Source organism: Lonchura striata, chromosome 15 (genome assembly GCF_046129695.1).
Source record: "Lonchura striata isolate bLonStr1 chromosome 15, bLonStr1.mat, whole genome shotgun sequence".
NCBI classification, from domain to species: domain Eukaryota; kingdom Metazoa; phylum Chordata; class Aves; order Passeriformes; family Estrildidae; genus Lonchura; species Lonchura striata.
The window spans coordinates 5,139,689-5,164,321 of record NC_134617.1 but is presented as its reverse complement, the minus strand read 5'-3'; the positions used below and the strand labels follow the sequence as shown (position 1 = coordinate 5,164,321).

Here is a 24,633-nt window from a genome sequence, read left to right as displayed (position 1 = left end):
TTATCCCTCCCAGCCGGCAGAGTAGGGGATCGTGTGTCTGAATGGGTAATAATTAACTGTTAACTAGCTTTTCATTAGAGCCTGGCAGAACAGGCAGAACCGTGCAGCAGAGGTGAACGGGAGCAGAGGAAACTGGGAATCTGTTCCTGATCCCTCCTGGAGGGTGGACACCCCCTTTTAATTTGCAAATCATTTGTCCCCAAAGGTGAGTGGGCTGGGTTGGTTTATTGTTTTATAAGGAGTTGTGAGTCCTGCCTAGTGTCTGCCTGTGCTGCTCTGTAGTTCCTGTCCATGTCAGCCCTCCCTCTCCCCCACCACTGATTTTAGATTTTAAGGTGTGAACTATCAGTTGGTCTCTGAGATGGCTGGGAAGAGGGCCTGACCCTCCATCTCCTCCACGATTTGGCTCACTTGCATACCCTGGGCTGCTGCAGCCTTGCCTCAGGTGGCCTCCAGTCCTAGCACTGAGGTGTCCTTGCTGTGCCTCGTGCCCAGAGCAGCAGCTGGATCAACTCCTGCCTTTTCTCAGGGGCCCAGACTGACACGGTGTTTTCCCTGCAGCGCTGCCGGCTTTTCCAGCCCCTGTCCCTGAACCATTTAACCTGACAGTGTTTGCAGCTGTCCTTGAAGGCTTTTCTGCCTTCCATGCTGGCAGAGGAATTGCTGGTGACATGCTCCTCCAGCTGGAGATGTGTTTGCACCAGATGTACTGGGTCAGGCACTGGTTCTGGAGTAGCTTTTCCTGCAGAGGTGGTGGGTACCTTTTCCGTGCTCAGAGAGAACAGAGTGGCTCAGCAGCTGTGGGGGCCTGAGCCAGCCCAGCTTCCTCATTTTGACAGTTTCTGAAGTCTGGTCAGCTGGGTGACCTTGGCTGTGTCCCCTGTGCCATGCTTCTTGGTTCTGGGAACCCTTTGGTTTTCCCTGGATTGAATCCTTAGTTTAGGATTCATTTTTTTTGTAGAAAACTGGGTGGGAGGTGGTTCATGTGCGTCTCATTCTGTGTGTGCCTGGCATCTCAGGGATCGTGTGCAGGGCTGTGAGCATGGATTGTATGTCAGGAGTTTCCTAGAAATCCTCTTCAGGGAAGAGGTTTGCTTGAAAAGGCAGTGGAAAGATGTCACTCGCCCTTAAGAAGGAGTTCATTTGCTACCTTTAATAGTAGCTGTCTGTGCCAGGAAGAATCCAGGCTGCCCTCACTGACAGTGTTAATGTTAGAAATGCTTGTCGACGTTTCCTAACCCGCTCCTCTGGAGTGTAGCTGCTCAGAAGTTGAAGCGTTTCTGTCTTGGACTGAGAGGCTGCCGTGAAGATGATCATGCACTTTTGGTAAGTTCAGTCCCTCCCTGCCCCTCATTTGCTCTGAAAATAAATGTCAGACCCTGTAGATAATGCATGTGTGTAGAGCTTGTAGCAGTTTATGTGTTAAAAGGAACATTGCTGTTCCTCAGCTCCCTGAGGAGGGCTGTGGTCTGACTGGAGCCCCTGCTCTCTGTGAGGATCTGTGCCCATTTGTGCTTCAGCAGAGGTGGGCTCTGCACATGTCTTGAGCTGCTCCTCCTCTTCCGGGGCTTTCAGGACTATCAGCTGAGGGATGTGAGGTCTTGGAGAGCTGGGATTATAACTCAGATGCCCACACTCAGCCTGTGGCAGTGCTGTCCTGCTCTACCTCCCTGCACTTTCCCAGGTCAAACTCCTGAGCTCCTGGAGCTGCCTAGGACACCCAGGTGGGAGTGTTCTTGTTCTCTCCGTGGAGCTGTCAGATGCCCTTTTTGAAGTTATTTTTAGAGAGTGATCTTTGCAGCAGTTGCAGAGCTTACATTGCAGAGAGGTGTAGGCAGCTCCTTGCTTCCATTGCTGTTACAGTAGGGCTTGTACAGTGGAGCTTCTGCTGAGGAGCTGTGGAAAATTGCTTGGAAAGCTTTGAGCCATGGTACCTGCAGCTTATCTCCTGCTCCAGCTGAGCAGGCTTCCCCTGTGCTTTACAAACCTGAATCCTGCTCAGCCATCCACATTAAGGATCCAGTCTTCTGCTTGGTCCTGACCTTGGCCATTCTTCTGCAGTTTTTCTTGCACATACAGGAAACTTGTGATATTGCTGGGGTGCTGCAGATACTCCTCCTACCTTAGTAAGCAAAGCCAAGCACTGCCCAGTGGGAGCTGTGAGACTACATGCTGTGAGTGCTGGGGCTGGCTGTAGTTCTCTGCAGTCCCCAAGAGCAGGTGGGAGCCCCTGTTGTGGAGGCATTTGTGCTGGAAGATGTCCTTGTGATAACATCTCATTTAAAGCTGTTGGAGAACTCCATCCAGTGCTCCCTTGTTTCCCCCTCTGCTCACTCATGTGCCACTGAGATTCGGGGGGAGGTAGAGCTGTAAAACATTGCAAACCTCCTAGAGGAGGTGCAGTCTGTGGGCTGAGCTTGTCCTGGACCTTTCTGGCTTTGTGTGCCTTGTGATGCCTTCAGCAAAATGCGAGAGCATGCCAAGCAGTCAGTGCTATAAATCCCAGGCTTTTCTGATTGTGTGTGGAGCTGCAGCAGCGTTTCCCATCTCAGCTCTGGCACCAGGCTGAGGCTGTGCTGGGAGCAGCTCCTTGGGAGGCAGGGCAGGGTGGATCTGCTGATTGGTTTCTATATCTGCACCTCTCTGCACACAGGGGTGCTACCAGATGGCTCCCTGGGGAGGCTGAGGTCCCCTCCCATCTGCTGTTGCTTCCCAGCCCCTTCACAGTAAGAGTGTGTTGCCCACCACAGCCTCTTGCTGATGCAGAAATAGGTGCAGCACCCACAAAAGGGGCATGAAGTGTTTGCTCATCCCCCAAGATTTCTCTGCTTGTAACTTCAGGGGGTCCTCTTTGGGATGGACTCAAAAAGAAAAGAGCTTTGTCACTCTCTGCAAGAGGCAGGCTGCTGGTGGGAGCAGGGACTGTTGGGTCATATCTGGCCTGCAGGACTGGTCCTAAAAATGTCCCTGTGTGCTGTTGGTGGACATGGAAGTTCACCAGCTGTGTCCTCGGATGGCTTGGTCAGGCTCAGACTGCAAGTGCTGCACTGAGTTAATGGACAGTGGTCAGTGCCACAGGAGAGTCTCCAAATCCATGTCATGCCCCTGCAGCTGTGCAGATCAGGTCACCCTGAGAGAGATTCCTTGAGGCCTGGAGCAAGGACAGGGACAGGATTGATGGCCTGAGTTTCCCATGTTGAGAAGGTGGGGAATGCACCTTTGGAGCTGTTTTCTGTTGGCTCCCTAAGTTGTTTTTTTTTTTGCCAGGAAGGGGATTCCTGCAGCCACAGTGGTGTCCTGGTCTGCCTGCCTGTGGCGGGTTGCCTGCTGGGGCTGTCTTAAGGGAATTTCTTTGAGGGTTGGTGCCGTTTCACCACATCTTTCCTGTGTGTCAGCACCCTAGGAGGGATTCTTCTGCCCTCACAAAATGACTCTGAAGGAGCTACCTATCTCCTGGGAAAACAGATAATCCCACACAGAAACATTTTTAAACATTTTTCTCAGCTCACCTTTGCCCAAGCTGCATTTGCTCTTTCTCACCTAAAAACCTTGATGCCAGAGCGGGTGTCCTGTTGTGTTGGTTATGACTTTAGTCTTCACATGTGCCACCAGTGTTCTGTGGAGTGTGGGAAGGAGGGAGGATTGCTTGGAGACAGAAGAGTGAAGTGGACCCTGGTGGACCGCTGGGCATGTGGCTGTCTGTCTCATACAGCACCCTCAAGCTCCTGCCAGGGCTCTGGGGAAACTGGGGATACTGGTTTGGTTCCTGCAGCCCCATCAGGACCTACATCACAGAGCATGCGCCCCTGCCTCAGCCTCTTCAGCACAAAGTCCAGGCTCTTGGCTTGGAACCACCTTTATCAGCAGTTTCTGGTAGGTGCCAGGCTGTGGAGCAGGGAGCAGGATGGCTCCATTCTGTCGACCTGGCTGCTGGGTAAGGAGGGGATGCTGTGTCAGGGACAGTGTGCCAGAGCTGAGGACTGCATTCCTGCTGGGAGCCTGGGCTGCCCTCTGAGGCTGTCCCAGCTGCTGCTGGAGCCCTTGTCTGCATTGCACATGAGTGGTACACCTGGAGCAGACATTACAGCATTCTTGCTATATGTACAGATATTTCTCCAGTAATGCCAGGTCTCTGCTCAGCACTGCAGATATAGTCCCTCTCTTCATTTACCTTGCCTAAAATTTCATTAGAATTTCCATTGGATGCAAGGAAAGGCAGAAAACCAGTTGCTGGGTGTTTGATTTCATTTTCCCAGATAAGGTAGTAGATATGTCTCCTTGGCTGAGTTCAGTGGTCCTACATCAGATGTCCCTGTTGAGGTGGAAGGACATTTAGCTATGGATCTACTGTCACTCTGGCTGTCTGGTTCTGGTGCAAGGCTAAGAGGCATTTGCTCACCTGGATGCCCCTGTGAGCCTCCCACCCCAGGGCTCTATGTCCCAGCCAGCTGGAAGGCACGAGGTGTCTGCACAGCTTTGCCCTTGGTGTTTGTCAGGTGCATTTGGGAGTGAGTGTCCAAAGCCAGGGAATGCTGTGGCTGTGGCACAGCCTCGGGAAGGGTTTGGCTGGGATAGCTGCTGTGGGTGCTCCCACCTATGCCTCATCCTCTTGGTTGCTAAGGAATAATCTCCTCGTGGCTGGGCAACCCCTTGCCTGGACAAATGATCAGGTTGTGGCTGCAGGCAGCAGATCAAAACTCAAGACCTGCTTTTCTCTTCTTGGCTGTGCCAGCATCTGCCCTGTGGCCGCAGGCAGAGCTGCTCCTTGCTTCCCTGCCCGCTGTCCCCGTGCCAGCCTCACACCACTAAAGCCCTGGCTCCTGCTGCAGCTGTTTTGTCTGTCCCCTTCACACAGAGAGGCCCTGTTTCTCAGGAGGTGCTCAGGCACTGCTAGTGCAGCTGAAATTACTTACTGCCACCAAACAGATGCAGAGGGAGAGTTGTGAGACACCCAGAGGTCTGAGACATCTGTCAGCAGCTTTTAAAGGCTCGGCTGTGAACCAAGGCAGTATCCAGTGTCCCCCACTGCTCGTGCTGAGCTCCTGCATGGGATGAGCAGCACTCACTTGCTCTCCACTTCCCAGGCTGATGCCATGAGGTTTTCCTGCAAGGGGTCTTCTCTCTTCTCAGCTGAAGGCCACAAGATGTGTTGCTGGTGCCCTTGGTTATGTTGCTGTGCCCTGGAGGGTGCCAGGCGTGCATGGCCTCTGCTAGCCATGATCTTGGCTCAGCAAATGCTGTGTCTGGCCATGTGTCCACCAGCACAGTCCTACCCTCTCCATCTCCTAGTATGGTCTCCACCATGAATTGCTGGATCTCTGCTCCATCCATGCTCACAGCTTCCCTGCCTGCTGGACTGCAGCCCTTTGCTTTATGTTTTGTGTTCCACAGCGCTCTGCAAATGCTAATTAGTCTTCTCAGCACCTCAGCGAGATAAGGGATCCCTGTTCATATCTTGCAGATAAGGAAAGCAGCAGAACTTGTTTCAAACAATCTCCTCCCTCCCCCGCAGAGATGATGAAGTCTGTGGCACCTGCCCCTGCAGCCTGTGCCCCTCGTCCTCTTTCACTGCTGCTTGTGAGGCCCCTCTCTTTGACAGGTTCCCAAAAAAAAAAGCACAAGAATATCTATGGCCTTGAGGGCTCCGGAGGTGAAGCAGCTGGAGGAAAGGGCTGGATGCCATTGCTGTGAGCGCTGGGGCTGTGCTGTGCAGGGAGCAGGCACCTGGGTGGGATCCTTGCAGGGAGAGGAGCTGTCCCTGCTGTCCCCCAGCCCCGGAGATCAGCCTGATCAGCTGTGCCAGTTCCATCAGTGCTGTTGGAGCAGGCTGGGTGCTCTGTGTCTTGGAAAACCGGGCTGGCTGTGGGTTTGTGCTGTAGCTCCTGGTGCCTTTTGAAGCTATATTTAGTTGGTGACATCTGTGGGTGTTGAGTGGAGGATTTTGGGGGCTGTTTTGAAAGCGCTGGCTCTTCCTACACTAGCAGGGAGGTTTAAAAGCCCTGTGGCAAGCTTTGTGCCTGTGGAGCCAGGATTCTCAATGAAGTGCACATGGAATGAATGAGGGACACGTGGGACTGCTGCTGCTCATGAAGGGAGGCACTGCAGGTGGGTTGGGGAGGTGCCGGGGGAAAAGGGGAGGGTTCAGGGATCCAGCTGAGAGCTTGGACTCTTCTGGATTTGAAATCCCCATGCAGGAGCCATAGAGATGGGAATTGGGGAAGGAGAGTGCACATGGCTCTGTCCTGCCATGTCTGACTGTGCTTTATTGACACTTCAAAGCCTCCAGCTCTGAGCAAGGCCAGGATGAATCACTGGTTTCGAGGCTCAGAAGGGGACCGGTTTTGATCATCCAGGCAAAGTTGTCCAGCCTTGTGAAGGAGATCAAAGGCAGCTTTGAGCAGAGCTGAATAGGCTACTCAGGGTGTTTCCCGGGGCATCCCCAGATAGCCTCACCTCCTACCCCAGTCAGGGCTGCTTTTCCTCTAAACAAAGCCAGTGAGTCAGCAGAAATCCTTGCTGCAGGAGGCTGGCACCTGGCACAGGCTGCTGGGCTCTCCTCCCCCTGTGGAGCACCAGCATCCTGGAGGAGACCCTCATCCCTGTGGGGCTGGTTTGTGTTGGGCAGAGTTGTGCTGCTCTGTTGCTCAGACTCTGTGCCCTGTGTGAGCCTGATCAGAGACCTTGCAGCCAGACCAGAGGGACAAAGCAAGGTGAATTCTTGTTTCTGCTTGTGAGAAGGTGGTGTGTGAGCTGGAGCCAAGCTGGGCCATGATGAGGTTGAGAACTTGACTTGCTGTGAAGTCTGCGGTAGTGTGAACCCCAACAGCCTCACTCTGATGTGTTAAAACACCCCACAGGTGCTTCAGTGCCTAAATTCAGTAGCAGATTAGGAGCTTGATGTGTCTGGCTCATTCTCTCTGTACATTTCCTCTCTTGAACTTACTGTGCTTGCTGGGATGCCTGACTTCAAACCAGGATTCAGCAGCCACGGACTTTTGCATCTCTCTGTCAGAGCCCTGCTCTGCTCCCTGGGGAGCAGTGGCCTCACGGTGCTGTGATGGGTCTTGGCTTTTCAAGGGCACGTTTGTTTTGCTGTTCTGTGCTTTGCAGCATGAGCTGAGCTCCTTGCCCCTCTGCTCCCTGGCTGGGGAGGGCAGAGCTAAGGCAGGGACTGCCATGCTGCAGCAGGATGGGTTAAAAGTCCATCTCTGGGCCACCTGGATTGGTCAGGAGTTTTCTGATCTTCATGGGGCAGTTCTGAGACTCAAGTCAGGAGCTGGCTATGTTTTCTGTTTACCTTTTCCTGGTAGCCCTCCTTTGCTCAAGGGGGAGCTGCTTTGCTTCCTACCCACTTCTCTCCAGAGCCAACACTCCCACTCACAGCCCTCAGCTGTGTTTTAACATTTTGTTGTCCTTCTCTTGCAGAACTTACAACTCCAGCGAAAGTGGTGAGGGCTGCCAACCCGAGACAGAGGAAAGGAAGCAAGGTAAAGGCTGTGCCTGCTCTCCTCTCGCTGGCCCCCAGTTTCTGGTGCAGTTGTCAGTGCTGCATGAGCCTCTCGAGGGTCTGGGGAGCAGAGCTCTCCTTTCACAAGCTTGGTTGTGGAGAGGCTGATGTGCTGGCCCTGTTCTCTATCTCCCCTTCAGCATTTTAGGGTCTTGCATGCTGCTGTGACTGGTTTTCTGCCCAGCTAGGTCAGGGGAGACCTTATTATCTCCCCTCTAACAGGGAGGGACCTGGAGGAGTCCTGGATGTGGAAAACCTCTCATCTGCTGTGAGGACACCCCAAATTCCTTGTGGGCCCAGCCCGTGCCCAGCCCTGCAGTGCAGGCAGGGTGTGACAGTGGTGTGTCTGCAGCTCTGTCCTTCCTTGTGCAGTCTGTTCCTCCCTGGCACACAGAGAGCCAGGGAAATGGATGTCAGACAAAGCAACTCCTCTGGAGGAACCAGGGCAATTTGTTCCAGGGAATGGGTGATGATGGAGGGACAGTTTATTCTGGGGCACAGCTGGGGACAGGAGCTGTTGGTGTTGGCTCCCAGCAGCCAGTAGAGATGTATCTGCAACTTGATAGGACTTTACTTCTCTGTTCCATTTTGGAGAGAGGAAGGCCCTGGGATGGATGGTGCTCCTCTCTGTGAAACAGGCATGGCCCTGCACTGGAATTGGTTTTCCCAGGAAACTTGCCTCCTGGGCAGAGGAGCATGGCACCTGCATGTAAAGATGCAATCTCCTGAGGGATAAAAATCTTTGATTCCAAATTAATTCAGAAATAGCAATCTCACAAGGGCAAGGAGGAGTTTCTGTGCCCAGATGAACTCGGTGACCAGCTGTGATTCTTTTGGTGCCTGGGCAGCTGTTTGGCTTCTTTCCTGTGTTCTGCAGGTCCTCTGAAACCCGAAAGAGATAGAAATGATGGTAGTGAGCAGGTCATTTATTCAGCAGAGAAGTCATTGATGTTCCCCTGTGTGCCCATGGGGTGACTGGAATGAGGGAGTTCCCTTCACCTGCTTGAATTTTCTCAGCCACTCTGAAACCATGCCCTCGCTTTGTTGGCAGCACATGGTGGTTTTAGTTGGGCACTTGACTGGGGCTGTGCCTGGCTGTGGCTGCCACTAGCTGGAAGAGCTTCTTCAGTGGAATGCAGTTGCATCAGGTGTATTTAGAGTGCCATAAGCTGAGTGCTTTCCCTGTCCAAGGGATGGTGCCTGTAATTGAGTGAATTATCCTGGGCAGCTTCCTGCCAAACGCTGCTGCTGCTAGGGCAGAATATTTAGTGAGAGCCTGGGACCTTGCAGGACAATGTCTGATGGACGTAAGTTTGGCTGCAGCTATTTGGAATTAGTTCAGGGTTCCTGCTTTGGTGGGGAGAGGGGTGGTATATGTGCAGTGTGGGTGTCCCCCTCCAGCCTCCTGGTTTTGGGACAGCAATGGGTGGAAAGTGTTCTTCCTGCTGCAGGGAACACCTGCAGCTTCGTGCACTAACAGGACCTTTCTCTTTGGAACAAGGTTGGCGATTTTGGTGATGCCACAAATTGGCCAACACCTGGAGAAATAGCCCACAAGAGCGTCCAGGTGAGAACACAGAACCATTGTGATGGGCAGGATGTGGCCCTTGCAGACCTCCCTATCCCTCTGGAAGCACTGGCTGAGCCAGGTCATTTGGGGTGCTGAGTGTCAGTTCGGAGGCAGCCAGGAATAGTGTGCAGGGAATTTCCTTTTAGGGCTGCCTCCCTCCCTCAGTGCTATTCTGGGAAGCTGGAGCCCATTCTAAACCCAGGGCTGGCTGAAGCAGGTAGGCCAGCTCCCAGACCTGCTCTCCTCGGGGCTGCTCTGTGCAGGAAGGGACCAGGCCAAAGTCAGGAGCTCCACAGGAGGAACTGAAAATGCATGAGAAACGTTTGGTGTGCTGAAGGGGCTCAGCCCTTCCTCCCTGCTGAGGACATGGGTGTCATTGAAACCTTTCTATTTTTGGATGCTGCTCTGCTAGCTCCTGCCTGTCTGTCAGAGCAAGGTGGTCACTCGCCCTTTTGTCACTGAGGCAGTCTGGTCCTTTAGAGGACAAACCCATCCATGAGCACGAGGTCTCCCTGTCAGCCCATCTTGGTGTCTCAATGAGCCCTTGCCCTGCTCAGCCATGGGCCCTTCCCTAGGAGCAGGACAGCTCTGGGAGGTTCAGAGCAGGGATGCACCCAGCCTAGGGCAGAGTCTTCCTGTTCAGCTGGGACAGCTGTGCTCTGCCTCCAGCTCCTCACTATTCCCACCTCTCACATTTTGCTGCACTGGTGTGTCTCCAGCAGCCACACAAAGCACCGTCCCTTCGGAAGCTGCCTGTCAAGAAAGACATGAAAGAGCAGGAAAAGGGGGATGGGAGTGATGGCAAAGAGAGCCTGAAAACCAAATCGGATGAGTCTGGGGAGGAGAAGAATGGTGATGATGACAACCAGAAGTCAGCCCAGAAGAAAAAAGGTAAGGCAGGAGCTGGTGGGGATAGTCCCCCAGGCTCAGCTTGTCCTCCCCTTTCCAGCCCTCAGACAGCTGGAAGCGTCCTCTGCTTTCCCTGGGAGCCTTGCTTCAGGACATGATCCCAGTGCAGGGACAGCTGTGGGAAAAGGTGTTGGCAGGCTTCAGGTGTCATTTTGGTGGGGGCAGGGCAGGAGCCTGCCTTCCTGTGTGTTCCACAGTGTCACAGAACAGCCCCTCACCTTGGGCTGCATCAGTTGTGGTTGACACATGGGCTTAGTCTGGCCTGAGCCTGGGCAGGCAGAAAGGGGCAGAGGAAGGACAAGTGCTGTGACAGTTGCCACAGGCAAGTTCTGACTCATGTCCCTCCTTGTCTCAGAGTCCTGGTCAGAGCTTTTCTGCATGCAATGAGGCCTGGAGGGATGTCAGAGGACAGGGTCCGTCCAAAAGGCCCTGCTGCTTTCTCCCCTCCATGTGTGGGGGCTATGGGGGAGGAAGCAGATGCACTCTCAACCTGTGTCACACCCAAACCCTGTCCTTTTGCAGGCAACAAACACAAGTGGGTCCCTCTGCAGATAGACATGAAGTCAGAGGTGCCTAGGGACAAAACGGCCTCTCGGAACAACCGGCAGAACGAGCAGCACAGGCACCCCTCCAACAACCGCAGCGAGCTCAAAGGTGGGGGCTCGGGCTGGGGAGCCGCTCCTGGCCCGGCCCGGGGCAGAGCAAGCCCTGGTGCCCAGCTGCCCTGCATTCAGAGGGCTCTGCAAGCTCCCTGCGAGCAGTGGGCTTGCTCCAGGGAGGTGCTGTCATGCCCTAACTCCCCTCCTGCCTCTCCTTCCCCCTGCTGCAGGCTGGCACCCCGACAACAAGCACGAGCGCAGCTGGCAGGACCACGACGAGACCTCCAGCGTGAAGAGCGAGGGAGGAGCCGTGCGAGGAACCTTCCGGGGCCGAGGCCGTGGCCGGGGCAGGGGCCGTGGCCGTGGCAGAGGAGGTGATCACCGTGTGTGTGCTCGTGTGGCTGCAGGGAGAGTGACACAGCAGGCAGAGCTCTGTGTCTGTGTGCCTGAGAGATCTGGGGCTCTAAAGTGGGCTGGGGAGGACAGAGCACTCCAGAGATACAGGGGAATATTGTGGCAGGTCATTCCAGCTGGTAAGTTGATCTGCTGTTAACAAAACAAGTAATTCATACTAGTATTTTCATAAAAGCAGATGTCTTTTTGCTACTCAGGCCAAGCTCATTTTCATGTTTTCTGCCTGTTGCACTAGCTCTGTGAGCAGGAATTGAAGCATGTTGATAGTCTGTGAGGACTTTATGCCATTTGAGAGCCAAGCAGGGGTCATGGCTTGGGTGAGAAAGAGCACCTGCCCTGGCATTTGACTGGGCAGTGTCTGTGCTAACACTATGCAGCTTCAGTGTAGGACCTTCATGTGTCAGCTGGGCTGCCCAGTTACCCTTGGGTAAGAGGGCTCCTGGCCTCTTCTATGGCACAGGCAGAGAGCAGGATGAGGGATGTGGGTGCTCCACTGCGGGCTTCCAAGGGGTCCCCAGGAAGAGGGAAGTATTTGTGCAGGAGTCCACCCCAGTCTGGCAGGGTGCAGACCCCAGGGGCTCTGTGCTGACCCTGGTGTCCCCCAGGGCACTTTGACTACCAGTATGGATACCGGAAATTCGAGGGCTCGGACGGCTCCCGCACCCAGAAGTACGCCAGCAACATCACCTACTACTTCGACAACATCAGCAGTGCCGAGCTCTACAGCGTGGACCAGGAGCTGCTCAAGGACTACATCAAGAGGCAGATGTGAGCACCACCTCCTGTCCTTGTTGGGTGGTGGGGACTGTGCAGCCAATCCCAAGGGAAGGGTTGGAGCTGAGCCATTGACTGTGCTTTGCTTCCAGCAGCAGGCATGTCTGTGCTCCCCAGGCTTGCTCCCCTCAGTGTGTGTGTGGGGGGATTATTTCCTTGGGGGTGCCCAGAGAACGGTGGTTTGGGGCTTCCTCTCACTGGCACGTTGTCCATGCAGAGAATATTACTTCAGCGTGGACAACCTGGAGCGGGACTTCTTCCTGCGCCGCAAGATGGACTCGGACGGCTTCCTGCCCATCACGCTGATCGCCAGCTTCCACCGCGTGCAGGCGCTGACCACTGACATCAGCCTCATCATCAAGGTGAGGGCAAGGAGAGGTGACCTTTCCTCCTTGTTCTGCTTCTCATCGCCCCTGTGCAATGCCTGCTCACTCTGGATGAGGTGCAAGTGGAGCCTTCCCTTGTCCTTGACTTGCTCCTGCCTCCTATTAGTTCTCCCAGGGAGGAATGGCTTGGGCTGACCCCCCTCAGTATGCCAAAGCAAGACCCTAAGTTAACCAAATACTGCTTGGTTCCAGGCTCTGAAGGACAGCAAGGTGGTGGAAATCGTAGATGAGAAGATAAGGAGAAAAGAGCAGCCAGAAAAATGGGCTCTGCCTGGCCCTCCTATGGCAGACTACACACAGACAGACTTCTCACAGTTCATCAATTGCCCTGAGTTTGTGCCCCGGCAGAGCTTCCAGAAAGAGACTGGTGAGCACTGGGGGAATGTGGAGGGAGGTTTGGGACTGCAGCACAACTGAGACTCTGAGAGTCAGAAGTGTTCCTAGGGCAGGGCTCTGCCAGTGGCTTTCTGCTTGGTGGTGGGAGCTGGTGTGGGCTCTGTCCTTGGAGAGAGAGGACTTGCTGCTGCCTTCAGACATGGGGTGATGTGAGAGACTGCATGTAGCTTGTCCTCCGTTAGGGCTGAAGGGATTCAGAGAGAGTCAGTCCTGCTGAAAGTTTCTTGGCATGCCTGGAAATAGTCTACAGCTGCTGGGCAGAGCAGAGGATGCTTGTGAATCCTTGTGAGGAGATACTGGGCACAAAGTGGGCAGCAGATGTGAAGCCATCAACCAAGTGCTGCAGAAGGGTCTTCTGTCCTTCATGGGCTTCCCATGCTCTTGTCACCTCATCCCACAGGGGCTGGCAGGAGCCCAGGGCTGGGCCTGAGAGCCCACATGAAGGATCCTGGTGCTTCGTAATAGTTTTGACAGAAGATCTGGGTCCAGACTCTCCTGGAAAGGTTTCCCAGAGAGCAGCGGAGCACCTTTAGGGCTTTGTGTGTCTGGGATGCTGTCACCTGCAAAGCTGTGTGGCCACCCCTGCCATCATAGCTTTAACTGGAGATTCCCACTCTAGCACTTGTGGACACTGTGCTGGTTAACTGTGGTCACTGTATGCCAGTTAGTCCTGCAGGCTGTGCCATGGTGCCAGCATGGTTGGGTAATTTGTAACTGCACCCCTGGGTTCCCTCCCTCCCTCTAAAGCAGTTTGTGGCTCTTGTTGGTTCCAGAGTCTGCTCCAGGCTCCCCACGTGCTGCCAGCCCAGTCCCCACCAAAACAGAGGAGGTCAGTAACCTGAAGACAATGCCCAAGGGCCTGTCTACAAGTCTGCCAGACTTGGATTCAGAGACATGGATTGAAGTGAAGAAGAGACCCCGCCCTTCCCCAGCCAGGCCCAAGGTAAGTGATGTAGGAGCTGTTGGACTGGGAGTCTCCCAGTGACTGGGGTGACTTGGATCATACATGGGCAGCTTCAGTCAAGTAGGGTCTGTTGGGAGTGATGTCCCAGTCTCTCCTGTGTCCATCTGAGCCCCTTTGGAGCTGCTCCTCAGTGGTGTAAATGATGTGTTCTCCCCAGATGGGCTGGGGTAAAGAAATAAGGGGCAAGAGGTGGGTCTTGTCTCGCTGTGTGGTCTTTACCCTGTGTCACCCTTGCTCCCCTACCTGTAGAAACCAGAGGAGTCAAAGACACCACAGCAGCAGAAGCAAAAGGACCAAGATGAACCCGAGGAGCTCGACTTCCTCTTCGACGAGGAGATGGAGCAGATGGATGGCCGCAAGAACACCTTCACCGACTGGTCAGACGAGGACTCGGATTACGAGATCGACGATCGCGACGTGAACAAGATCCTCATCGTGACGCAGACCCCTCCGTACCTGCGCCGCCATCCCGGCGGGGACCGGACTGGCAACCACACCTCCAGGGCTAAAATGAGCTCGGAGCTGGCCAAGGTGATCAACGATGGGCTGTACTACTATGAGCAGGACCTGTGGACAGAGCAGTTTGAGCCAGAGTATTCTCAGATCAAGGTGAGAACGGCTGATCCGAGGATGGGAGGGATCCGTGTGGCCTGTGGGGAGCCTTGTGTGCAGCAATTGGGCTGGGGTGAAAAGGGCAGTGCAGTGGGTTACAGCCTCCTCGTGGGGAAGAGCTAAGCTGGGATTAGTCCTCTTGCAGTGTTTGGGATTCTTGGCTCCCAGCATCGTGTTTGTCCATACCGGGGATAAACACAGCGCTGTTACCAGACGTGAGGCTACAGCCACGTAAACAAAGTGCCAGTAGTGAGGTGACCTGGAACATGGGGCCCATTGTTCAGCTGGCTGCCAGGATCTCAGCTGGCAGGGCCAGGTCTGTGAGGGGAACTGGGCGTCTCTGCACTGCCCATAGTGCCCTGTGCTTTGGGCACAGACTGTTGGAGACTACGTGTGTTGGGGACAGGTTCATAGATGGCTGGGCTGCACTTGGCCTGTGCTCTTCATTTTGGTGTCAGTTTGCATAGACATGGGCTTTTTATAGAAAGCCCATCTGCTGTTTTGAAATGTTTGGGTCCTAACTTGGTGACTCTCACTTTTGGGGACTTGCCTAGACTCATTCAGTGACAGAAATCATGGCTGTGAGGTGGGATGACTTATTGGAGCTCCCAGCTGGGCTCAGTGCTTCCAAGTTTGATACCCGGCCCATTGCTGAAGCAGTGCTGCTGTCTAGGGTAACAGAATTGGAGGGTGACAGGGACAATGTGTGTTGGGATGTGGATCCTTCAGATCCATGGGAGCACTGTGCCCGGTTCCAGCATGGCTGTGAGGATGTGGGGAGGGGTGCTCTAGCAACACAGGAGGGTGGCAGGGGGTCCTGGCCAAAAATGGGTCACTGAGCTCATGTTGAGCTTTACTGCACTGGCTCTGACCTGGCTGGTAAAAGCCTGAAAGAAGCAGGTGCTGGTTAGTGAAGCTGCCTGTGGGATCCCTGAAAGCTTGGCAGCATTGGTGGCTCAGATGTGGCCTGTGCAGTGCCCAGTGTTCTGTCTGCTGCATCTCCCCTTTCTACCCCTGTGCAGCCAGTGCCCTCTGGGCACCCGGGCCCTTTGACTGCCCTTGGGGCCCAGTGTTGTGGCTGTTGCTCAGGCAGAGCCATGGTTGTGAGTAGTTTCTTCACCATCTTCCTCCTCCAATGCAGCAAGAGGTGGAGAACTTCAAGAAGGTGAATATGATCAGCAGGGAGCAGTTTGACACCCTGACCCCAGAGCCCCCCGTGGATCCAAACCAGGAAGTCCCTCCTGGTCCCCCCAGGTTCCAGCAAGGTAAGAGATGGGGCATGAATGATGGGACCGACTTTGTGCAGGTTTCTCATGCTGACAGGTTCATGGAGGCTGGATAGCAGTTGGGGAGAAGGAGCTGGGGCCACAAGTGTGATGGATTATCTAGTTCACAGAATATACCGAGTTGCATCTTTCCCAGATTAATGCTCCCAGCTGAATGCTGTAGGGCTCTGGAAGAGGAGCCCAAAAGCAGGGGTGTCCCAGTGTGGTGAGGAAACCGTGGCAGACTTGGGTGTAGTTCCTGGGATTTGGCTTTCCTCTTGGAGCCTCTCCGAGTACTTGGAAGGCAGCTGCCTACTGGACATCGTTTTCCTGTGTGACACCAGGGCTGCGTCCTTGGGGAGAGGGATTTGTTGCTGCTGTTAACCACTAGGAAGCAGATACCTTGTGGGGAGCTCTTTGCATCTGCTGCTTGCATTTGGGCTTTCTGGCCAAACTGGAATTCAGGCTGCTCGTGTGGGAGAGCTGGGATGCGTCCCTGCATTTCTGCCCCTGCTGCTTCCCATCTGCTGCTGGTGGTGACGCTTGGTGCCCGGAGCCCAGCGTGACACGGGGGGGTTTTCTTTTTCTTCCCTGCAGTACCTACAGACGCTTTGGCCAACAAGCTCTTCGGAGTCCCTGAGCCCTCCACCATCGCCCGCTCTCTGCCCACGACCGTCCCAGAATCGCCCAACTACCGCAACGCCAGGACCCCCCGCACGCCGCGCACGCCGCAGCTCAAGGACCCGACGCAGACGCCCCGGTTCTACCCAGTGGTGAAAGAGGGCAGGACGATAGATGCCAAGGTGGGAGCAGGCTGGGCTGGGGGACGGGAGCGGGGGCTCCCAGCTGGGGCCTGAGGAGGAGGGGAACACATCTGTGATGCGCTGTGTCTTGCAGACTCCGCGCAAGAGGAAGACGAGGCACAGTTCGAACCCTCCGATGGAGTGCCACGTGGGCTGGGTGATGGACTCCAGGGAGCACAGGCCCCGGACTGCCTCCATCAGGTACCAGAGACAGGCATGCAGGAGGCAGAAATGGGAGAGGGAAGGAGTGTGGGAAGGAAGGGGAAAGCAGCATCCGGTCTTGCAGGGGAGGTCTCCTGTTAGGTGACTGCAGAAAGGACAGGAGTCAAACCTACCCTTCCTGGAAAGGCTTGGGGGAAATCTGTGGCCTTGGAGAGTAGCAAGATGAGACTTGATTAGAAACATTGGTCACCTTCCTAGTAGACTGCTCCATGGCTCATGTCCCAAACCCAGGATAGTGACAGGGCAAGGGTGGGACCAACAGACAGGTGGGGTAGAGTGTGACCCCCCCCCCCTCTCCTGGGTGATGCCAAGGAAGGGTGCTGACAGGAGTCTCTCACACCCAGCTCCAGCCCCTCGGAGGGGACCCCGGCCGTCGGGAGCTATGGCTGCACCCCGCAGTCCCTGCCCAAGTTCCAGCATCCCTCGCACGAGCTGCTCAAGGAGAACGGCTTCACACAACACGTCTACCACAAGTACCGGCGGCGCTGCCTTAACGGTAGGGACCCTGCACTGAGGGGTGGCACAGGGTGTCTGCTGGGGACAGGAGCATGGCAGGGATGGACACAGACAGGGTTCTACAGGACAGCCCTGCTGGTAGCTGCTGTATCCCCATGGTTTGTGGGGAGCATGGGCTGTGCTCATGGTGTCCTCTGCTGGGGCTGGGTGTCATCACAGGGCCCTCCTGCACGTGAGCCCCTGGCTCCCTGGGGCAGGATTGGCTTTGTAATTATTCCCTCTTCCCCAAACAGAGCGAAAACGACTGGGCATTGGTCAGTCCCAGGAGATGAACACGCTTTTCCGCTTCTGGTCCTTCTTCCTCCGAGATCACTTCAACAAGAAAATGTATGAGGAGTTCAAGCAACTTGCTGTGGAGGATGGGAAGGAGGGATACAGGTAAGAGGAAAGTGATAAGAGTATGGGCCTTTTCTAAGGGTTTGGCCTTTTGCAGGGCTCACAGCAAATTAAGGCAGTGCCTCTGTCTTGCTTGAAGGTGGGTGTGGGGTTGTTCTATCTCCTGCTGCTGCCCTGTGTTGTGTGCAGCAGTGTCTGAGCTGCATGTGCTGCTCCCTTCCCAGGTACGGTCTGGAGTGCCTTTTCAGATACTACAGCTACGGGCTGGAGAAGAAATTCCGGCCAGACATATTTAAGGACTTCCAAGAAGAGACCATCAAGGATTATGAAGCTGGTAGGTGCCTCCTTTGGCTCCCTGGGGTTGGCATGGATATAGCTCAGCTGCATGGTCCTTCTGAGCCTCTGTACTCATCATTTTGATGAAACCACCTAGTGCTGTAGGTAGAGGACTGGGATGTCCTGTTGCTCATTTCACAGGAGAGGGTTGACTATCACCATCGTAAAGATTACTGGGGCTTGGAGGAGGGCAGTGGGAGGCTGCAGTTTTGCCAGAGCATTCCTGTAGAGGCACCATTTCCTGTGGGATTTCTCAGTGCCCTGCAGTGGCTGAGCCTTGTCACCACCAAGCCAGCTGAGCCTGGGGACATCCCAAGTTGGGGCTGCCCAGGACTGATGTAGGTTGCTTCCCTCCAGGTGTCCCATTTTGCCTAGGCTGTGCCCACCAGCAGGACAATAGGGTTTGTGGGGAAGCCTGGAGGGAAAATGTCACGTTTGGTTTTTGTCTTGCTGACATCTGGATTTTTTTTTTCCCCTCCAGGGCAGCTCTATGGGCTGGAAAAGTTCTGGGCCTTCTTAAAATATTCCAAAGCCAAAAATCTGGACATTAACAGCAAACTGCAAGAATACCTCAGCAAGTTCAAGCGCCTCGAGGACTTCCGAGTAGATGTGAGTAGACACAATTCCTGCGCCACACTGACGGCCCCTGCAAAGAGTCCTCCGAGGATGGAGGATTTTGGGGGTCCCCAGGTGGCAGGAGGGGGGGCAGTGACATCTACTGTCACTGCCAGTCATTGCAGCCAGGGAACAAACTGCGGGATTGGAATGTGTGGGGTGAGGGAGCTGGGTGAGCCTGTCCTCCCTGGTGAGGTGAGGAAGGAGGAGGAAAGAGAGCTTTGATGGTTTGAGTGGTGCATTGTGTGGAGCTTTGGCTCCCAAACTTCTGGACTGTGCCTCTGTGTGGAAAGCAGGTGACAAGAGCAAGTTGTCACCACTGTGGTCAGTTTGTGGGAGTCAGTCAGTTTTTCTGTCCAATCTGGCAGCAGGAAATTTGGACAGGGAATCTGAGTGCTTGGAGTGAATGTGTGTGTTCCTTGTGGGCCAGGCTTGCAGGAAGGCTGTTTCCTGATCCTGGGGTGGGCACCTACATTTGCAGGAGTCTGTGCTGATACTGGGGTGCTTCTCTTCCAGCCACCCATGGGGGAAGAAGGTGGACACAAGAGATACCCTACGACGTCCGGGGGAGATGGCAGGAAGCGCTACCCATCCCAGTCTTCCAGCAAAACGGTCAGCCAGTGCCCATCCAGCCAAGCCCACGCCTCACCCAGCCAGCCTGCACAAGAGGATGCCAAAAACCTGAGCCAGCAATCCCCTGCCCCATCAGCTGCAGAGTCGCAGACAGTGGGGAAGTAGAGAGGCTGCAGCGTCCGCTTCCTGCCAGGGGTGGGGTGGGTTGGTGGGGAATGGCTCAGAAGAGCAGACATGAGGGGGTGGGACAGGAAAGGAGCTGCAAGGTGGGTTCCCAGGAATAGGCTGCTTGGGAGAAACTTCAACGCACACGATTTTCTTCTCTTGTGGCTGGAAAGCAAAGACGATCTGCATCCAAAACACCGTTTTGCTATTACTACCCTGACCAGAGCCAGACCCGCTCCCAGCAGACCCAAGCTTTCCCTTCTCTCTCCTCCCGTGCACACACTCATGTCTTAGTGTCTCTTCAAAAGAAATGTGTTCTGGCTGGGTTGGAAAGGGGAGATTTTTTTATTATTATATATATATATCAAGTTTTAAATTATTGCTAGAAGTTCGTCTGGATTTACCAAAACAAGTCTGCTCTGTGTGGCCCCAACGAGTCCCCTCTGTGTCCCCCTCGGATCGCGGGGCAGCCGCTCAGGAAGCTTGGAGGAGCGAGGTTCCCCAGTGGGGGACCGAAGCCACAGCGTGTGACGATGCTGCGGAGCCTCTGATCTCCATGACCCGGCTGGCGTCTCCCATCCCACGTGCGGCGGTGCCTCTCCAACACCGACCTCTGACAGGAGCATCGCCCTGTTCGTTCTCCCGCTCCCTTCTCCCCAGCGTCCTCACCTTCCCGGGGGTCTGGCTCTCCCTCTGTCCACCTCTCCCTTCTGTCACGGACAATTTGGAAGTCAACCAAAGGACCTTTGCCAAGGATAGGCTCGTTCTGACTCCTTCCTGCGAGGATGGCTGGTTGGGAGGCTGGCAGGCACCTGGACTCAAGCCTGTGTGGACGGTGCACCCGCTGCCCCAGGAATGCCCATCGCTTGCAAAGACAGGACTTTGCTGAAGGAGCTTTTCTCTTCCTTTTCCCTTGGAAAAAATGACATAACGAAAAAAAATCCCACAAACCCCTCTAAAACAACAGAAAAACTCTTTAAAAAAAAGACACATCCCCCTTTGCTTTCTTCCTTGGAAATATTACTGAAGAAAAAAAAAGAAAAAAAAAAACAAACAAAAAACCCCAAAAATACACAAAAAAAAGTTGCCTTATGGTGGAGCTGGAGCGGGGAGGCTTGTTGGCATCCTGCACCCTGGGGTGCACTGGGCTCGGCTCCCCCCAGGCCCAGAGACTCCTCACGGCATTGCTGCCGAGCTGATCTTCCCTGCGGCCTTTCCTCTGCCCCCGCAGCTCGCTTGGAGCCTCCTGGGCAGGGGCCGAGTCACAGCCCAGGCTCGGTGTCACGCCGTAGTCGCAGCCCTGTGTTGGTTCTGTGGCAGCCTTGTCCCCACCACAGCGGCTGTTCTGTCGTGGCCTTGCTCGCACCCCCAGTCCTCCCTGGGCAGGAGGTGGCTCTGCTCCTGTCTGTGCTTCCAGCTGGCTGGGGAGTGAGCAGGGGGATTGTCACAGCAGCTGGGGGGCTGCTCCTGGCTGGGAGCGAGGGCTGCTTCTGCTGTAGCCTGACAGGGAGTGAGGCAGCCCTGGGAAAGCTGTCCACAGCAGTCACTGGCTCAGGGCTGCTGGTGGGACTTGTGCAGGGGTGAGCAGGAGCTGCCTGGCACAGGAGAGCTCTTGTCTGGGTTTCCTTGTGTGTTGTGTTGTGGCAGGCACCTGCATGGAGTCTCCCACTCAGGGCTCAGTCCCTGTGCATTTCCAAGGGCCAAGTTGACACCGTGTGTAGCTCCTTACTCAGCTGAGGCAGGGGTTGACTGCAGAGCTGCTGTGGCATTTACTTGATTCATCCTTACACCCAGCACCAGGTGGACTTTGGCAGGCAAACCCTCCCCAGGCTGTGAGCTGGGTCCTTTGTGAGGGGCATGTGTCAGGTGTGAGATCTCTGAGATGTTCAGTGCTACCTCTGGAGGTGCTCCAGAGGTAGCACTGGGAAGCTGTGTTCCTTTCCAGTCAGACCTGCTTGCCTTGCTGCCACCATGCTCCTTCTGCTGGATCCCTGAGATACCAGGCTTGGCTGTGGCTCTGTCCCTGTGAGCTCCAGATCTGTCCTCCTGTGTGCAGTGGGCACGTGATGCACCGCTCAAAGGGAGCAGCTCCTTGGGTTGCCCTTTCTCCCAAGTCACAAGCTGGTACTGAACAGTGTTTTCCCAAGGGATCCAGCTGATCCAGAGCTGGGAGGAGTCATCTCTCCAGGGCTGTCCCTGTGTGGCTGCAGGGTGGGTGGGAGCAGCCAGGAACTGAGAGCAGGAGCAAGAGGGGAAGCATGGCTGAGCTGTCCATCAGCAGTGGCTGTGGGTGTTTGTGGGGTTCTGGCTGAGGCCATCACGTCCCAAAGTGACCCTGCCTCCAGGATGCCACCTTTGTGGGGCAGGTGGGCTGGTCCGACTGGAGAGGCTTCATGAATTGCTGCTAGAATTGAAAGCACAGCTGGGTTTGAGAGGCTGGGGAGCTGTTGCTTGGCTGTTTCCTGGTGGTGTGATCCTGCCCTGGTCCTTCCACCCCTGCCATGTCACCTGCAGCTGGTACCACTCACAGGCCTGATTGCAGCAGGCGAGCCCATCCAAGGCCGTGGATCTCCGTTACGGCAGCAGTGCTCTGGGGTTGTGGGAACTGGGCAAGATGGGCAAAAGTAACACTTGTACAGTGCTGTGGCCGTGACTGTTATCTCTGGATTTCCCCTCTTGTGAGCTGGAGTCAGATCTCTGAGGTTACATTTATAATAGGCGGGTTTGTCCCACATTTGGGAAGGAGGAGGCTGGAGAGTCAATCAAGGACATTGTAGATGTGTTGCTGGTTGTTTGCAAGTGGAGGCAGGTCTGGATGTGCCACAGGTGATCATTGCTGCTCTGTCTGCGCTCCTTTCGTTGGTGTGTGTGCGTGGCTCTCTTGAAGCCAATTGTCTGTGTTTCAGCAACAAATTCATAGGAAATGGGGAGGGATGAGCTGCTGCTATGGAGTTGTTGCTTGTAGAGCAGACTGGAATTGTTTGGGTTGTGGAAGAGGTAAGACATTTCCCAGAGAATTTCTGAAAATACTGATTTTAAATAATTTTTAATTTCTGATCCTGAGGCTCTAGTCTTGGCATAGAAGTGTTTTCCCTTCCCCCTCTGCCAAGTCAATGGTTTGTCACACTAGTGTGTGCACCCAGGGGAAGGTGGGTCAGAAGAGCAATCCCAGTGGTCCCAGTGCCCTCCCGGTTTGTGGACCGTGTGCCTTGTTTAGCTGTCCATGGGACAGCAGTGGCAGGACAGAGCAAAGATGGATGTGACAGTCCGAGGCAGCTGCTGCTGGCTCACACCTGTGTTCCTGCAGGGAAGGGAGCACAGAGCTGCTCCCTCCTGCTCCGTGCCAGGGTGGGTGCTGGCAGAGGGCAGGGAGCTCCCCAGGTGCGTGGTCTGTGCCCAGCTGGGTCACGAGTGGCTGCAGCAAGGCTCGTGTCCCCACTGGATAAAGGGACATCTGTCCAGAGGGGGGTTGCGTTTGAGGGAGCTCTTGCCCTTCTGCAGAGGGAGTTGGGCCTTGCTTTTAGTTTGGATGCCTCGCCTCCACCATGTGTTGTGCTTTTTTGAATTTTAGAGGACTGAGTGGTTGCACACGTGCTCCTGTGAGTGCTGACTGTCCCACAGCCCACGGGGGCTGCTTGGTGCTGGTGTCCAGCCACTGGCAGAGCCTGGGGCAGCCCCAGCTGTTTTTGGAAAGGCTGAGGGAGGCTGAGGCAGGAGAGCATTCCTCATCCTGCCCCTCTTCTCAGGAGGTCCTCCTTGCCGAGGTTAACTTGTCTTGAGAATGCAGATGGCTGCAGCAGGTACAGAGCTGTGGCGTGAGGTCAGAGTGGAGGTGGAAGGTGTGTTTTTGATGAGGTTTTGTTGCTTTGCTGTGCTCATTTGGGGAAAAAAAATTAAAACATAATGATGCTGCTGCTCTAGTTTTGCCTATCCATCTCTTCTGATGCCCCCCTGGCACCTCTGGTGGCACCTTCTCACTGTAGCCCTTGGGGTCCCTGAGTTTCAGCATCTGCTGGGGACTGATTGCTGTACTGTAACAAACTGATGTGTTCAACCTCAGCGTCCTGCCACGTTCCACATGGCAGTGCAGAGGGGGCCTTCTAGCTGTTAATGCCTTCCCAGATATTTTATCAAAAGTAAAAAAAGAAAAAAAAAAAAGGAAAACTGTAAATGTAGCAAGCTGTGTTTGCAGTGCTTATTGTCTCCTGCCTCTGAGGCTGGTTATGTCACTTGTCACTCACTGTTTGAAATGGATGCTGGGCTCTTCTTGAGAGGGTTGTTACACTTGATGTTAAATGCCTCAGTGACTTTTTTAAAAGATTCCAATACAGGTAACAGATAAAAGAATTTCTTTCATTTTTCATTCTCTAAGCAAACGTTCATCTCGGTGGTGTGGAGCGGGTGGCTGGAGGGCAGCATTTCCAGTAGTTTACAGTTTCACTTTCTGCAGACACTTGAACATAGGACCGATGTACCTGTGACAAGCACATCCCTTGCTGGGAAGCTCCAGAGGAGCAGGGAGTGCCCTGGGTGCCAGCCAGCCCCTATGGAGTGTGCTGGGGTTCCTCCCCATGCTGTCCTCCTGCTCTCCCCAGGTGTCAGCCCTGCACCAGCGTGGCTTGTGCCAGTGGTGCTCTCGAGGCACCACTTGGTCCCTCGAGCCTCCCTGGTGCAGCCTTGCTCCCTGTCTTCCCCCCCAGCCTGTCCTGGTCCCACTGGGCTTGGAAACCTTTGGATCTGTGGCTCAGAGACACCCACTGAGCTGCAGCCCAGCGAGTGCAGCCTTCTGCTTGCTCGCCTGGAGCTAAAGGGTGATGGTTCGATGTGCTGGCCCTTCTCAAACCCTATGTGTCCAACCTCAGCCTTCTGTTTCCCAAAACTAGAGAGTGTGTGCTACCTTCTTCAGCTGCATTTATAGTAGAAACAAACTTAAAATGACTCATCAGAGACCATATATCACTTGGGAGGAAAATCTTGTTAATACGGCCTGCTGTACATGATCCATCTCTGTCGATAGTACATAATCTTTGACCCATGTGCTAGGATCATGATCACGTATAAAAGGAAAAGAGAAAAATGTAAAATACTTGAATGAGAGCTTGTATTATAACATTAATATTATTCAGAGTATCTGCTTTCTAGGCTGATGTGATTCATTATTCTAGTAATGCTTTAGTCCTTTGTAATTTGTGGTAATTATGCTTTTTCCTTTTTAATACAAAAAAAATGTATAAAAATAAAAAGTTCAAAAGACAGTGGTGCCTGGGTTTTCTGTTCTGCTGACTTGCCCTCCCCAGGGAACTGTGGCTAGTGGCTGGGCTGGGTTCATCCTGGTGCAGCTGTGGGGACCAGAGGGGAGCAGGGGAAGTGACTTTGGCTCCACAGGTAGAGCTGGGCTGACCCAATGGTCAGTGCAGCACAGGTCAGCCCTGTGTGCCTGTTCCTCGAGGAGCTGCTCTAGCACTGGGGACAAATGTGCTTTTGTTCCACGCCCCCAGGCAGGACTGAGATTTAGGGAGATCCTTGAGAGAATTCAGTGTGTCTCAGATGGTCTGTGGGTACTTGTGCATACTGTTCTGGGGGCTGCTTTCTTGGGTCCTTTCTTACAGGGGTTCCTTAATCTCCACATGGCTTAGGACAGCAGGGACTCTGCTTTCCTTGGAAAATCTCT

The 24,633-nt window shown here is 54.4% G+C and overlaps 1 protein-coding gene across 2 annotated transcripts in view; it reads left to right on the top strand.

The window, feature by feature from the left end:
* LARP1 (La ribonucleoprotein 1, translational regulator) overlaps positions 1–24,217 on the top strand; it is a 45,406-nt gene extending 21,189 nt beyond the window's left edge. The window contains exons 3-20 of one of the 2 annotated variants that reach the window (XM_021552108.3): positions 7,426–7,487; positions 9,009–9,074; positions 9,800–9,968; positions 10,509–10,640; positions 10,816–10,959; positions 11,605–11,767; positions 11,991–12,135; positions 12,352–12,526; positions 13,329–13,498; positions 13,769–14,128; positions 15,273–15,396; positions 15,994–16,199; positions 16,294–16,400; positions 16,766–16,917; positions 17,171–17,315; positions 17,498–17,607; positions 18,091–18,218; positions 18,741–24,217. In XM_021552108.3, coding sequence (XP_021407783.1) covers positions 7,426–7,487; positions 9,009–9,074; positions 9,800–9,968; positions 10,509–10,640; positions 10,816–10,959; positions 11,605–11,767; positions 11,991–12,135; positions 12,352–12,526; positions 13,329–13,498; positions 13,769–14,128; positions 15,273–15,396; positions 15,994–16,199; positions 16,294–16,400; positions 16,766–16,917; positions 17,171–17,315; positions 17,498–17,607; positions 18,091–18,218; positions 18,741–18,962 — 2,780 coding nt within the window. In that variant the 3' untranslated portion in view covers positions 18,963–24,217. Of the gene's footprint in view, positions 1–7,425; positions 7,488–9,008; positions 9,075–9,796; positions 9,969–10,508; positions 10,641–10,815; positions 10,960–11,604; positions 11,768–11,990; positions 12,136–12,351; positions 12,527–13,328; positions 13,499–13,768; positions 14,129–15,272; positions 15,397–15,993; positions 16,200–16,293; positions 16,401–16,765; positions 16,918–17,170; positions 17,316–17,497; positions 17,608–18,090; positions 18,219–18,740 lie in introns of both variants that reach the window. The other variant, XM_021552107.3, reaches the window with a different exon arrangement.
* Positions 24,218–24,633: the final 416 nt, after the last annotated feature.